Source organism: Neolamprologus brichardi, chromosome 8, assembly GCF_056152115.1.
Source record: "Neolamprologus brichardi isolate AB-2024 chromosome 8, ASM5615211v1, whole genome shotgun sequence".
NCBI lineage: Eukaryota > Metazoa > Chordata > Actinopteri > Cichliformes > Cichlidae > Neolamprologus > Neolamprologus brichardi.
The window spans coordinates 8,925,336-8,942,207 of NC_142111.1; the positions used below are offsets into that span (position 1 = coordinate 8,925,336).

Sequence of the window (16,872 nt, forward strand, 5' to 3'; positions counted from 1 at the left end):
TCCATTGACATTACACAATAACAAGAGTCTTAAATAATTTTATTAACTTACTTAATGCTATTTAATTTTCTTTTTAATGCTTCAATGCTTGGTTCTCTACATGTTTCTGTTTCTGGCTTCACTGCACACTTTTTATTGATCATTAACCATAAAAATTTAGGTGTCCTAGTTTCATTTTAGTGAAGTGAAGCTCAGCATGTTCGCTAATTCATTCAACTTAGTTCCATATTTTTCCAAATAAAACTGGCAAATGGCTTAACAGTGACAGATTTGAGATATTTAGAGAGAAGCCACGAACCTATTTTTGGTCTACTTCTGTTAGGAAGTATTATTAAATGCACACTTGAAATACTAACAAACACATTGAGAGCGAGCTGTTCTTGTCTCTGCCTATAGCGAGAAATAAAAGGTAGAAAGGAAGAAAAGAAGACAACGGAAGACCACCTCAAAGATTACACAGTCCATCCGTCCTCTTGCCCAACAATTTCACAAGTAAATTAAATTAATAATTTCACAAGTCTTCCGCAGTGGAGTCTTTTTTCTCTTCCCTTTTCCCCCTCTAACACCAGCTCTGCTCCAGCAGGAGAGTTGCCAAGTTTGCGTCTGGCAGAGAATATCACACCAGCAGGCCTGGTTTACAGGTCCTGCATAATTCTCTTTAATCATTGCAACTGTAACGCAATTGTTGCTGTCACATCGGCCCTTTCCCCAATCTTAGTTCATCTCTGCTGCGCCCAGACACGTGTATTTCTTTTAGTCACATGTTTCACTTCCATCTTTTTTATCATCTTTTCTAGCTCTCATCCAACTTGTCACTGGCTGTTTTAATACACTTACACATCAGCCACTCTAACCATCCTGATAAAACAGGCAGCTGCTTTACCAAAGCGTGTCAAAGATTTTACACAAAGTCACAAAAAATATCACAAACTGGAAATGGTTTTGACTCACATTTAGGCACAAAGGAACCATCAGAAAGTGTGAAAAGGGCCAACGTTTAATAATCACACTGCTGAGTATTACTGGAATACATCTATTATTCAGAGAAATTATTAAAAATCCAACTTGTCCTCTTTGGGTATCGTTGCCTTTCTTCTATGTCCAAGTTTATGCACATAATTCATGATGTATAATAAGCACTATAATGTAATAAGCACTGCTTCCCCTATTTTTCGTGGTGTGCATCAAAGCAAATATCACAGAGGTCTGGCCACAGAGGCGGGTCCACAGAGATAAATTTCACCCACCCAGAAGAATCAGCCACCCACGTGGTGAAATCCATATTTTTTTTAAATCACAGTGGCTTTTATGTTGTTTTTTCCTCTTTTCATTTTGTGTTCCTTTGTGTTTTATGTGATTTTCCTCTTATATACAGAACGCATGTTCAAAGTACGGCAATTTTTCTTGAATGAACTGCAAAATCTGCTTCTAGTTACAAATGTTTGACCCTAGTTTTTTTCTTTCCCCCCTTCCTGCAAGTGATATTAACAGTGTTCGCATAATAAATTATAGTGCTATAACAATGTAGTTAGTAGTGTTGTCACTGTAGTCACTGGGATTGGTCTTTCCTCTGGTGCACGACCCAACAGGTCTACTGAAGCAATACGAGATCCAGCAGATCTATCACAATAAAGTCCTTGTTAATAAATGTTCACTGTAATGCTAAATGACCACAGGGCCTGGTGGGAGTTTGTTTTGTGTTAACAGTGCAGTGCTGTACTATTAACAGGGAAATGGGAGCACATTAATATGAGAAGTTGTACATATTAGGCTCAAACAGAAGGAATTATAAATTAAAGTCTTTAATAAAAGCCCCCTTCAAATAAAGGCCTTGATACTTTCTGCAGGTGAGGTAAATAAAAGCTCCATTTACTTCTGTGGAAGAAACAAAAAAACACATAAATTAGACACTCAATCCGTCAACGAGTCCAAATTGCATTCACAACAGGCCTGACGGTCGTTTAGTCTGTGCTCAGCTTAAGATGAAGTACTCATTGGCTTCTTTTTATACTGCAAGCTTCTCTTTCAAACAACTTCCTGTTTAGCATTCAGGTGGAATGTTTCATCTTGTACACCACCACTGTCACAGCAGTCCTGCCTTGCAAAAACCTGCCATAGAGCTGCAGCGTATTAATGAATGCATCTCTCTTCTGCTCACGACTCATTTCAGATTGAAGTTGCGTGTCGACATTTGTGTATTAATATGCTACGTGCCCTTTTTTTTTGTCCGTTCTGGGAGCCTTTACAGGTGAGAACTCAGGCGAAAGTTATTTTTCGCTTCGCTGAATCCAAATTGCCTCTACCACACACTGTAACTTGATACCATTACGGAGCTTTCATTTAGCAGGTGAGGGCTTAAAAGCACAAAGGGGGACTCAGGTGTGCCAACAGACTTAACCAGCTACAAGCACATTATGCCCTCTACTCAATCTACTCTTCCAGGAAAAAAAAAACCTTCAAGTTTGAGCAGATTTTCTCTTTGGAGCATTTCACTATTTTACATTTGCTGGATTTATGGATAAACTCCAGAAGAAGCAGAATATTATGGGAAAACCTGAACATTTTAAGGAAGTTAAAACGGAGTGATGTCCGATTTTTAATATAGGTTTAGATGAAAACCCAATCTACAGGAGTTAGCAGCCAAAAAATTTAAAATTATAACATGCTGCGGTGGCTCCCTGCAACTGCCTCTCAACAAAGATTGCCAAGATACCGCTTGCCTGCCTCTGCTACAGCAGGGGACGTGTAATTAAAGGAAACTAAATTAAAGGTGCTTTTGTCTGTTAAAGTCTCATCCGAGCGCCTGCTCACCTCCAAGGAGAGTTACAATTAAACCCAATGTCACGGACGCAGCCAAACAATCTGGGCTGTTATTGTTTGTGTTTGGAGCACAGCAGGGTGCAAGGACCTCTCAGTGAAGGTTATTCTGTTGCTATGGAGCAGCAGTTAAGGAAACAGGGAGAGGGTACACAGAGGGACTGCGGGAGGGTGGGAAAAAAAAGAAAGGAAAATTTGTGGGAGATGCAGATGTGTTGTTGTTTCTCTATGTGGAATCCTCACGGGGTATTACAGTACTCACAGAGGAGTACAGTGTGCAGCCGACTCTTTACTCCCAGTTGTTTCTAGCTGTAAAAACAGTCTGGTCTGCTTAATACGCCTGAGATACACCATGTGTTTTAGAATACAGAGCCAGATGAATAAAAGTCAGTTAAAGGAGCACTTTTGGCAACAGGTAATGAGCAAGCAAGTAGGTTATTTTTTTCTAGCAAATAGTAGAATTAACCCTGTGATGTTTAAGGCATCATCGGCAACTAATAATAATAATGGCTTGCATTTATATAGCGCTTTTCTGGAGACTCAAAACGCTTCCACGCTTTCTATTCATTCACTCTCACATTCACACACTGGTGGAGGCAAACCACAGTTGTAGCCACAGATATCGCGCCATCAGCCCTTCAGGCCAACACCAGTAGGCGGTAGGGTGAAGTGTCTTGCCCAAGGACACAACGACCAGGACAGACAGAGCTGGGGTTCAAACCGGTAACCTTACAGTTACAAGATGAGCTTCCCAACCCCCTGAACCACGGTTGCCCTAACCCTAGTCCTGTGTCTTTTTATAAGACTGATCACCTCTTAGACCCCTGACAGCCAAGAAAAGAAAACAAGCAACAATATTTTTAATAGAATAGGGTTAAGGGTAATGACTAAGACCTCACAGGGTTAATTCTACTTCAAAATATGGGCTTTTTTTAATTTCAAATGTGGATTTAAATTCAGTATAGCTTTTTAAAAGGACACTGAAAGTCCGTATTGGCAAATGCCTGGCAGTGACAAATCAGGGCACTTGCACTGGATGAGGTAAATGTTTAGGTTCTCAGTTTGCACAGCCAGTAACAACACCTGCTTTGTCCCGTGAAACACAGACAGATTCCTGAAGAAGCTCATTGATATTCTCATTGTCTCCTGGAAGAGCTGCTAGAAGTCGCTGCAAGTTGCTGGAAGTCACCTCTATAAAAAAGAAAATACTATTTGGCCTTGAAAGACATTATTAAATACTTTTATGTTGCTTTTAGATTTGATTCAGTTCCCAGCTCTCCAGCTAAATATAATTAACTATCAATCCCTCAGGTAGCAAAAGATAAATGTTTAAGACACTGGTGGAGAATGATATTGGATTGGAATATATTCCGTGTGGTGTGTACGTGCTAGAACTGATGAATCGTTAAGGCCGAAGCATTCTATGAATTTATCCCAGTGCAATGGGATTCATGAATATTTCCAGCATGACACAGTGTTGCAGCTTGAAGCCCTCTGAGTGCAATCAGTCTGATGAGATTCCTTCAGGAACAACAACACAGCGTACAAACTACAACTAAAGCAAACAGAATGAGCACACGGTTGGGGCACGCGCACTCAACTCTGGATTATTAAGTCAACATCCTCCTCGTGGAGTCTCACTGAAAAAGAAAACAGGTTTGTAATGATGAGGTGTAATAATGTCGTCTGGAGGACGTGTGGGCACAACAATTGTGTAATTTACTTGCATTGTCAATCAGCATGTGTGCGTTTGTTTGTGTGCTACTTGTAGAGACTTGCCTGTAAATAATTAGATCTCCTCGTTAAAAACATAATAATAACTCCACTACATTAATATGGCTGCACACATAATACACAGTTCTAAGTTTTGGACTTAAACGTCACGATGTGAAGTTAAGGTCCTGGGAAAATAATCAGCACCCACAGGTGTTGTCACTTCCTGCTGATAAGACCTCTGCTCAGGATGAGATTAAGTGAAGCAGCTGAATTACATGAAGGAATTACATGAAGCATGTTTTATATAAATAATGCTGCAGGGACTGTGTGCCTGTGTGTGGGTTTTTGTGTTTTTTAACAAGTGTCAGAAATTCCAACTTGTGATTCTGACTCTGGTTTTTGCCTGGCAGAGTGGTTTAAAACAGGATGCAAACGCAGCACGCGTATGGTCAATATCTACTTTCCCCAGATTAAAAGAGCAGTGAGTCAGATACAGTGCGTGCATGCCCACAAAACCTGGTCATGGAGTAGAGATTAAGTGATGCACAACAACAAAAAGGAGTGCCCTACAGAAACATAACTGTATAAAAATATAAGTGGATTGTTTCATCAATCTCAAATAAGTCGATTTTTATAAACTTCCTCATTCTGGTCACTTTTGGCAAAAACCTTTAACATCAGCTATCCCATCTCTACGTCAGCTTCCTGTTTTTTCAGTGCCACTGACTCCAAACCATCCAGCATAGCAGGTCTCACTACCAACTCGTAAACCTTACACACTGTCCGTTGCTTTGGATGGTTGCCCTCAACTATTTAAACTCATCCACCTTTATTACCTCTACTCCTTGCATCTTCAGCTTGCCATCACCCTATGTATTCTGTCTTGCTTCAACTGACTTCTACTCCTCTTTTCTCCCATATCCCCTTCTACCTGTTTTCTACTTCCACTACAGATCACAGTGTTGCCTGCAACCATCACTGGGACTCCTGCCAGACCTCATTGCTAAAAAATCTTAACTGTAATAGCTCCTATGAAAAAAAGCAGAAATATCCGTGAAATATCTCTGTAAAATAACCCCTAAATGATGTTCATTTTTTCAAGGCAATTGTTATGTTATGCATTGTTATCAGCTTGATAATGGCTGTATATTATCCTTGCTTGACTTTAAAAAATTGTAAGTGATCTAACAGCTATAACAGTGTAGGTGAAAGTCCTATAAAAGGCAATCCTTCCAGTGGAAGTAATCATGACCTTCTCTCTCCAGGTCCCAGATAGCCAATCAGCTGGATGAGGGACTTTTAAGCAGCCTCCCTATCACCATGGTGATGCTTGCTACAAGCTGGCATGCTATGGATGCAGGTCAGATCGCCTTATTAGCTGTATGAAGGTCACCAGTGGAGACAACACTTGTGATATTTGTTGACATTTTGCAATTGGACAGCAGCCCCTCCTCCACACCCCATGACCACAGAAAGTGTCAACAAAAAGATGATTTTGTGTTACGTCCTCCCCCCCCTGTCCCGTTTGGTTCTTTTGCCATCAGAATTATTGTCTATATTTTATTTTATTTTCACTTGCTACACACGGGACAGACATGACTGGGGGGGGGGGGAAAGGGAGAAAGAAAGAGAGGTAGGGAAAGAAAAACAGCGGGGAAGCGGAACGGTGATAAAGGGCAAAAAACAAAAGCAAACAAAACAAACAGACAAAAAATACATATATCAATCACCTGGATCACCTGTTGAGAAAGAAAAAAGAGAAAACAAGCAAAAAAAAGAGCAATATAATAAACAACATCATCGCGACGACCTATGTGAATATAACAGTAAATACTAAATATTGAATATTATTGTGCAGCACGTAAGATTGACAGCGCACAGTGTGCTTTGAGTACGAGCCAAAAAGGGCGTCGTTTGTGTGTGTGAGCACCCGTGTGTACACCTGTGAACATGAGCGCGCTTGTATTCAAAAGGTTCCTTCGTGTAATGATCTGCTAGAGGGTGCGGGGAGCCATAGCCCCGTCCTCCAGGGCATGAAGCAGCAAATGGAGGAGATCCAGGCTCCAGACATCCAGAGACCCTCAGAGCACAAGAGACCAAGGAAGACCAACAGAGGGGCAGCTGTGCCACTCTCCCGGAAAGATCTGAGGAGAGCCCCAGATGAGGGGTCACTCAGCAGCCGCGGAGCAGAAGCCAGGGGGGGTTGCAGTGACGTGCCCGTGAGCTCCGTCGGCAGCCAGCTGTGCCAGAGTGACCGAGCCCCGGGCCCAGGGGCCGAGGGCACCCCACCCCCCACACAAAAAAGATGATTTTGTCTTACGTCCTCACTGTAACAAACCCTAATAACTTTATCAATGTATCTCGCTGTACGCAGGCAAGCAGTTTGAGTCAAACCGTACATCTGTTTTCTTTGGCAACAGTTAATGAAAGAGCAAACCGAGATCATCTGAGTGTGATACGGATGAAATAATTGCCAGTGTCACCACATTATCGAATACTCTCCGCCAGAACCGTATTAAATTGTCCCTTTCTGTTGAAACCCGGCGATTATCTTTGACAGTGTAATCTTACCAACACACTGTACTCAATAATCCATCATCTGTGTTTGAACACTGCTTTATTAGTCCGGTAGGCACACAGAATATTCCTCCGATGTGAGAGTTTGTGTACTGTTCTGCAGATGTGTGGAGTGTGTGTGTGCGGAGAAAGGGTGGAAGTGAAAGAGCCGGAGAGTTATCTGAAGGTTGTGAGTGTGACACTTCCAAGCGTGCTGTCTCTGATCAGAACACCGCTGCATATGAATGACCCCCCCACCACCACCACCCACTTACTCACCATGAATGTACAATGCACTGGAGGTCTCTCTCTTTATCCTCCTTCTCTGTGTCTCATTCACTGTGCACTGATAGACAGGATGCAAATGCATTGACTGAAAATATGATTCATTACGGCTGTCACCGCTGTCGTGTCAAGCTACACACTGAAAAGCGGAGGATATCTTGCAAGACAGTATACTGTGTGACACAAATTAGACTTGGCAATGATGTAATGATGCTGCTAATTTAACATGACAGCATCAAATACTTGTTTCAGTTCTTATCCCCCTCACCTGATATCCACTGTTTAGCCAAGACAGGCAGCCCATGCATGGACCACAGCGACCCACGTGAATAGATACGAACACACACTCGCAACATATTCTTATGTGGTATACAACTTTATCCAGTATTAATGAATTCCGTGTATTATAAATGGGTTGTGTGGTACTTGTCACTCAATGCTGTGCTAGCAATCATTGTCTGGCCACTATCATGCAGTACAACAAATTAACAACAACAAATTAGCTGTTATACTGAGTTTTTTTTTTTCTTTTTTTTTTATTGTGGCATCTAAACTGGTCTCTGTCAATTTAATGCTCCTCCTTTCACAATCTCTGTAAATAAAATTAAAAGAAAAAAATGGACTCTGTGTTTAAATGATGTGTTCTAGTGAATAAATGCCTTTGCATTCTGCTGCCTGGAATTCGTCTAAATCGCATGCTGCCCTGGGTCCCATTCTGTCTCTGCTCATCGTCATCACAATCTGGAGACATGAAGCAGCACATCAGGAGCAGGTACAGTATGAATTCAAACACCAACTGGTCCTCAAACACCAACATTATAACACTGAATTGGTTGCTGATTACAGCCTGTGTCTAGCAGGTCTTGCCTAACTAGTAGCAGCACACACACCTGAACTGCTATAAACAATCCCTATATTGCTTCGCGGCAGGCAAGTTCCTGTGTTCTTACCTTCTCCCTCCAGCTTGATATCCAGGCCCTCTAGGGAGTTGGCTGAGTCCCCCTCCTCCAGGGAGAGCCTTCCAAACAGGCTGCCAGCCATGGTGAACAACACCTCACTACAGGACACACACACACTCTCAGTAACACACCCGATACTGTATCAGAGGCAGTCTGAGAGATCTTCCTCTCCCTCTCTCTCCTTATCGCTCCCTGATTCCTTCCTCGTTCCGCCAAAATGACTCCTCGCTAACGGCACCTCGCCACTCTTCCCCTCCCTCCCTCTCCACCTGCTCTTGACGTGAATGTGTTTAAGCTATGCCCGGCCGAGCGTCTTCTCCTCAGCATGAATGAACGGAGACGAGGGAGGGCTGGGTGCATGTGGAAAGAAAGAAGGTGGGGGGACGCGAGAGGAGAAAGAGAGGAGGGAAGTGTGATGCTTTCCTTAAGAGGAGGGTAAAGAGGAGCCAGGAAAATTGCTTGTCTAGGTTTCCCCATGGGGGTCAAGTGGGGGGAGAGAGTAGCAGAGGGTTGGCTTGTAAGAAGGAGGTGTGGTCAAAGAGGTGGCGCTTAGGGAGCGCACTTGTGTATTTTGTTGCTGCTTGCCATTACTATTATCAGAGGAACAATCACAGACTTGACTTTTTTAAATATAATACAAGTGAAATGATCTAATTGGGAAATTTATATCTGAGCTACTTTGCTGACGTAAATTTAAAAAAAAACAAAGTTTCAAAAAAAACCTGACCCTTCTCTCACCCTTCTCCACGTCTGAACAAAATATATCCCTGCTGGAAATGCTGCTTTTAAATGTAAAAAAAAGACATAAATTGGTTTAGTGAAACAATCGACTGCGTGTTACTAAAAATGCCACTCATCCCAGTCTCGGCCCTCGGCTAGTGCACAAATCAAGACTGACTGACAGCCTATTACACAAAAGACTCAACACACATTCTTGGTATAAAATGCTTCTCTTTCTTTCTCTCTCGCTCTCCTTTTCTGGCAGCTGACTGCTGGAATTTACTATCATATATAACAAATAACTTTGAGGCTGCGGATTTGAGATTTGGCCCTGTGTTAAAAAAACACTGGCGTGACTTTTGAAGACATGTGGGGCTGGATGTAAAAATGATGTGTACGCACAAAAAAAAACACTTTTTCCCGCACATATATCAGTATGTGCATGTGTGTGCATGTGTAAATGTGCAGGCATACCCACATTACTCCAAACAACACAATGAAGCCTTTTCTTATTAGTTTTTTTTTTAATTTACAAATACAATTTACCCATTAAAAACTTTATTCTTAACATTTTTTTAAATTATTGATCATTTCTAATGAGCGGTGGCTGTGAATAATGGTCTGCTTCCCTTGTGTGAACTTCTATACACTTTTTTCCTTCTTTTTGTAGCCCAGCTGTTTCTTTTTTTAACTCTGTCACATTATTTTTGTCTTTTTTCCTTCAGAAGTTTTTCTTCTGTTTGTGATTCACATCACCAAATACACATTTTCTTTTACTCCACCACTCTGGTGAAGTGTCTTAAATACAGTTTTATTTGCAAATATAAATATACCTTTTTTAGTTACATGCATGTTTTTTTTTCCTTTTCACAAGTTTCTGTCTTCAGCGATGAGTGAAAAGGAAATACATGGAGACATGGCTATGTGCCAGTTTACTGTTTAATGCAAAAACATTTTCTCGTTTAAACAAGAAAACATACTTTGACTGGTGTCAGAATATCACAGATTTACTTTCATATAAATGGAACAATTTTAAACACATGATGTCAAATTTGCCTCGCAGTCCAGCACTTCTCTGTGGAAGCATTTGCACAGGATACAATGCCTACTTTTGTTATGTTAATCACAAACAGTCACAAATTACTATTCTGGATTCAGCTTGATAACTATAGACAGCTTCAGAGCTGGATAGAAAAGCAACAGTAATTCAAATAACCACTCGTTACAACTAGAGATGGCACGATACCACTTTTTTATGTCCGATACTGATATCATAAATTTGGATATCTGCCGATACTGATATGAATCCAATATAGTGTGTTTTTTAATCAATAAAACTGTTTTTTTAAAATCTCGCTGCATTTTGTATAAGTTCATACTCAAGTTTAAAAAAACAACAACACTAAAGCTATTCTGTTATACCTGTATGCAAAGAAAATATTTTATAGTTCAGCAATACTGATCAATCTAATAAACTTAAACCTGCACCATTCTCCCTATTCTGGTATTTTAAAGAGTACTTAGCGTAAATATTAAGCAACCTAACTAATAGGGTTCCAACTCCCAGCAACAAAAAAATAAAAAATAATAAAATAAAAAAAATAGGGAACCACACTCCACCTCATGATGCTTAATCAACGTAATCAACCTTAATTTGATGCAGTGTGAAAAGAAAATGCACAGAAATCAATTATTTTTCAAGAAATATTAAATAGATTCAACATCTTTCTTCAACAGAATTGCAGACTGCACAGCCTTCCCAAAGGAAAAAGTAGTATAGCTTACTAGGGTATATTAGACTTAACAGTTACTATATACAGGAATTGATTTCTATACATTTTACATAAAATTAAAACTTTGGGTGTCAGATAATTATTTATTAAAAGCTAGACATTTTAAATGAGAATAAGAAAGAAAAGTATGTCTTTGTGCCCCCTTTTCCCTGTTAATGCCCTATCGGGCCCCCTGGCTAAACTTTGCTAGACCCGCCCCTGCACAGTTACCAGCCGTCAGCTAAGTAGAAAAAGATCCTGGTGTAGAAAGTAATATTAAATAAATTCTAACAACAGCTAATCAAACTTAAACGTGCTGCTGTTGTTTATCTGCTGGTTTCCTCTTTCTGGTGCAAAGTGGGCCAAAAACAAACAAGAGAGACGGAGTTGCGACAGAAAAGCCGATCAGCTGATCATTAAGCAGTTTTATGATTGAAGTAACAGCAGGAGAGGGAGGGAGAGAGAGGCTGTCGCTCCATATATGGTTGTTAAGCTTAACGTGGGAATGCTTTACAAGCATTCAGAGATGGACTTACACACTTGCTTTACTTCTCTCTGGGAAAACTTTGTCGGAGATGAAATGCCGGGTTGGTAGCAAAGCTCCAAATGCTCAACCAGACCATCGACAGGTCTCGCACACCACAGCCGCTCTATCACGTGATGCACACTGCTCCAACGTGCTAAGGCTAAGTTACGGCTTGTTGCAAGTTTTGTGAGGTGCTTTCGTGATATTTAATGGATCGGATTACATTTTTTATTTCTCTCTGATATCCGATCCAGTAATTTAGGTCAGTATCGGACCGATACCGATACCTAATATCGGATTGGTCCATCTCAACCAAGGTACGTAGAAGAGCATCTCTGAAACTTAAAGCAGATGGGCTACAGAAGACCACTCCAGGTACTACTATTGTCAGATAAGACAAAGGGAAGCTACAATTCACAAGGGCAACATTTGGATGATACGGTTCAAATTTGACGTAAAGAACATAAAAGCATGAATCCATCCTACTTTGTATCAGTGATTCTGGCTGGTCCAGCTGGTGTAATAGTGTGGAGGACATTTTGCAGCACATTCTGAGCCACTTAGTACCAGTTGAGCATTGGTTTTAGGCCACACCGTACCTGACTATTGTTGCTGACCATTTCCACTTCCAGTGGGATCATGCATTACTTTACTCTGCTCAAATCAAGCACTTTTGGGATGTGGTTTGATGGTAGGTGACAAATCTGCAGTGATGCTGTGTGATGCTATCATAACCCAAAGTCTCTGAGAAATGTGTTCAACACTGTGTTGACTCTATGCCATGAAGAATTAAGGCGGTTCTGGAGGCAAAAGGGGGTCTAACCCAGTAAAAGACAGGTGTATCTAATGGATGATGTCACCAAAATCAATAATTAGGGTAAAATTCAAATCTCAAAATTCTGAAAATGCCATGATATTTCCTTGTCCATGGTAGTGCAGCTGCGGTAGCTCTGCTCTGACAAGCCATGATGATTGTTGCGCAAAAGACAATACGCGAACCATTCTGTGGTCTTTTTCCTACCAAAGGAGGAAATACTCTCAATTCACCAAAGCAAAGATCCAGATCTGTTCAAAAAAACTCAAGCTCAGCAACTGTCACAGTAACAACAGCTAAAGTGTTATCCTTAAGTTCTACTGAAATATGCATTAACATTTAATTTCATGCAGCTGGCACTCCTATTGTAAATCAACTTTACTTCAGGCTAAAATGTTAGCAATGGCTAACATTGTACGCTAATAAAAACATAATATAATTATAACATTAGTAGCTTAATCTGCAACCATCGTAAGATTTCATCAGTCAACCAAGTATAATGTTAACATTTTAAATAAATGATCTGCCACCCTGTTGTGTTTTAATACAACCTTTTAATAAAGGACTTTAAAATGGTTAACCCATGTACTTAAACATTATGTGTTATTAAATTGGATATTGAGAATCATGTGGTTATACAGGTATTGGTTTCTGATATCGTGACATTCCTAGTAACTAATAAAGTGTCCAATGAATGTACACTGTATTGTATTGTAGCAGGCACCGACTAACTACAGATCTACAGAGTTCAAAAAAGCTGACCAGAAAAAAAGCTAACTGCCAAAGTAAGTAAGACCCTTACACGACACTTGGAGGTTAATCTCTTCCACGTCCTGCTATTTCAGTGACAATCTTTAATAAAAAAGTCACTTTATGTTTCAAATGTGTGTTCATCTGAAAACTTGCACAGTTATGTATACACCGATGTATACTACTCAGCTCTCAGGCATTTGGCAAATCCTTTAAAGCATGACTGATCTAGAACTGGCGTTTTACCGCTCGGTTAGCCAGCTCATTAAGTCACATTAGTACTCTGGAGATGAGATACAAGTACTGACTGAAAGAATAACCACTAACCACTCTCTTCCTCTCAATATCTCACTCACTCACTCACTCACACACGCACGCATGCGCAATCTTCACAGCGAGACCGAGACACTTACCCGAGTCAGAGCTGGATGTGGCCACGGGCATTTTAGAAACTGGTTCTTCTGAGTATCCTCCACAAGACTTGTTAGGTCAACTGCAATAAAAAAGAGAGTGCAAAACGAGAAGGTAGATGCATTAAAAAACTAAAACCTTTATCTATCCCACTGCTGGGTTAGAATTAGGAATGAAATAAGCGACAGAGGGTAAAGTTGTGTTGTTAGGTTGAAGCTCAACACTAAGTGATCAGGAGAAGACTTAGTGTACAAATCCCTTTCTGGCACAAGCGCAGTCAATGGACTAAACATTCACACTAACAAGCTCCCACACAGGGTAATTGGTATTTAACTTTATTAAGATCTAAAAACAGAACAGCTAGTTGCCCTGGTAACATCTAAACAATTTTAGCCATTGTATCTGTTGGGAATACCATTAGCAACAGTTGGAAAGACTTTGTGAGTGGGTTCAGCAAGGCCAGTTATCACTAGCTTAGTGAGGATCTCTGCTGACTCTAATTGATCCATTTATCGTCATGAAAACGTAACAAGCATCACAGGCAGAAGACTGCAGGATTAACGATCTATTGTTCTGCGATCTAAAATTGGCTCCTCAAGTTATGGAGAATTTGTGAAAATACAAACAGTGAAAAGTAAATAAATGACATGGCGAATGAGGGGGAACATAAACTGAGCAGAACAACGAATGGGAATCATGTCTATAGAGAAACTGAAAATGTAAGAGGAGGAGAAAAGGCAGGAGGAAACTAAAACGTATGCAAGGGAGTTAAAGAGAGCGGGAACAATGGAGAGGAAGAAGAGAGCGTTGCTGATAGGAGACAGGCAGCACTATCCAAGGATGCTAATTCCTGGTTGTCATGACAATAGCTATCCTTAGTGGAATAAATGCTGTAGTGGTCAAAAGCGAGCAATGTCACCGTGTGTAAATGTCTGTGTCTGGCAACATAAAAATCCCATGTTAGCCTTATTGTCACGTAGATGGGATGATGCTTCTTTCTTCATACTCTAAGAGGAGTTGCAATTCCTGTCAACTATGGATGGACGAACAGACGAATGTTGGATGCCTCGCTCATTTGTCCTTCAGCTGGATGAGCTACAAACTTCTGTCTTTCTATCTTTTACCACTAGTGAGCAAATGATATTTTTTAACTTCCCTTTAGGCTGAAATTTCCAATAACAAAGATACTCAGAGCAGTTTTTTGTAGCCTATCAGTTGTCAGTGAGCACAAGCATAAAGATGTCTTTAAGCCCAGCGGTATCTAATCTTACTCATTTCATTCTCTGCACTGAGATCAAAATATTCCCAAATCATATTTGCTCAGATATCGTCTGCAGTTTTGTGCCTCAGCATTTTATCAACATATCCCAGGGCACAGATTGAAGATTCAGCTTATTAACTATTAATGTGACCCCACTGTGCTTTTTGGCCTACTTCGAAGGCATACGCTGCAATAAAAACTATGATCTACCAAAATATAGGGAGCTTGGGATTACTGTGTTACCACCACACCTACCTCTTCCATCTGAATAAGTGTCAGAGTGATTTGTTTGGATATACTAATGATACCAAACTGCTGTATATCATTATGCTTTTATTAGTTCGACTGGTTCCACTGGGCCGCGTGTTTTGATTCTGTCTGTGGTCTTTGGCCATATATACTTGCCTTATGTAATGAATCTACTTCTCTTTGTCCCCAGACATGCCATATCATATCACATCTGGAATAATAAAACCCAACTGAATGTAACTGGCCTTTAGAGAAAAGCTTTTGCATTTTTTATTTTTTTGCGGTTAGTAATTGTTCCTGGGTGCATTTTAACTTAATTCTAACGTGTAATGATACCAGAAGTGTCCAAAACTGTATATTTGAAAGTAATTTACATAATAATGAACCACAGATGGAAAATAGTCTCATTAGATTGCTTGACTGCACGGACAAAGGTCTTGTCTCATTCCTCTTTGTGGATTGAATATAACTGGAGGGCAGTATTTGATCTGAGGAGCAGTACACAAGGGCTGGATGAAAAAAAGGATCTTCAATAATCGTCACAGAGTACAAAAAATTATTTTTTGGTATGACATCAATTTTATCTGAATATACCAATTCGTTTAATAGTCTGCTCAATTACTTAGCAAGGACAATTTTGTGGTTTAATATGAAAAGAAGACAAAAAAGCCTTATTCTGAAATACTTTCAAATTAACCACTGAAAGACGTAGCTTGACAATCTCATTCAAATCTGGCATTATTCCTCCCTTTTATAGTTTTTAGATCGCTATATAACCCTTGTTCAAGTAGTATCACAAATTTAAACCTACAAATCAATCTCATCACAAAGTTATTACATTTTGTATTTAAAGTATTAAGCTACTTTTATTGACTCGGTGAGAAACAAATCTATTCTTTTGCTCACTAACAGGACTGTTCTCTGGATTTGTGATTCATATGAATATTGTTGATGACAGTATTAAGGAAGAAGCTCCAATGTATCATATCTATTCTGTGATTGGATGATTTCATAGCTGCAGATTTAGCACACAGCTGAATCTCCCTCTAAAAACCTTAGTGCAGCGTTTGATACTGTTGACCATAATATCCTATTAGAGCGATTAGAACATGCTGTAGGTATTACAGGTACTGCGCTGCAGTGGTTTGTATCATATCTATCTAATAGACTCCAATTTGTACATGTAAATGGAGAGTCCTCTTCACACACTGAGGTTAATTATGGAGTTACACAGGGTTCGGTGCTAGGACCAATTCTGTTTACACTATACATGCTTCCCCTAGGCAGCATCATTAGAAGACATAGCATACTCACTATGTACCTTCCTTGGACCACTGCAGACCAGAAACACCCCACAAGAGCTGCAGTTTTGGAGATGGTCTTACCCAGACGCCTAGCCATCACAATTTGGCGCTTTTCAAACTTGTTAAATTCGTCAAAGTTTTCCTGTTTCTAACACATCAACTTCGAGGACAAAATTTTCACTTTCTGACATACCGACCCGCTAAAAGGTTGCATGATGAAGAGTTAATCAGTATTATTAACTTCACCTGTCTGTGGTCAGAATGTTATGCTTAATCTGTGTTACCTTGTGTTACCTCTTTTGTCTTGCCATCACAAAAAAAGCTACAAACTTTAAGATCTGCCCTACTTAGACCTGCAAGTAGTGATACTAAAGAAGCAAGAGGAAGGTGGATCCCCTCACACATCATACCTCTTAAACCCTGAGGAACACAATTGAAAAGAATCATTTTGAAAAGTGAAAAAAATATTAAAAATATATTAAGTCAGTACTAAACAAGTATAATGCCTGCCCGATAATTGTCCAAATAATAACTGATATAACTCAAATCCACAAATTCCCTTCACTATAACTGTTAACATTGTTTAACCTTAAATTAAAGGTTAAACAATGGAACCCTGACTTACGAATACCCCATTTAACGAAAAATTCAAGTTACGAAGGCACTTAACGGCAATATTTCTGCCTGTGTTACGGCAAAATGCCGGCGTAACAAAATCCGCTGGCTCTGATT

At 40.1% G+C, this 16,872-nt stretch overlaps 1 protein-coding gene across 2 annotated transcripts in view; it reads right to left on the bottom strand.

Moving 5' to 3' along the window:
- The window catches only part of mpp2b (MAGUK p55 scaffold protein 2b), a 53,955-nt gene that overhangs the window by 26,184 nt on the left and 10,899 nt on the right, over nt 1–16,872 (bottom strand). Inside the window, exon 2 of one of the 2 annotated variants that reach the window (XM_006800996.1) lies at nt 13,329–13,408. In XM_006800996.1, the coding sequence (XP_006801059.1) occupies nt 13,329–13,359 (31 nt within the window). In that variant the 5' untranslated portion in view covers nt 13,360–13,408. Of the gene's footprint in view, nt 1–8,324; nt 8,561–13,328; nt 13,409–16,872 lie in introns of those variants that run through there. The other variant, XM_006800995.1, reaches the window with a different exon arrangement.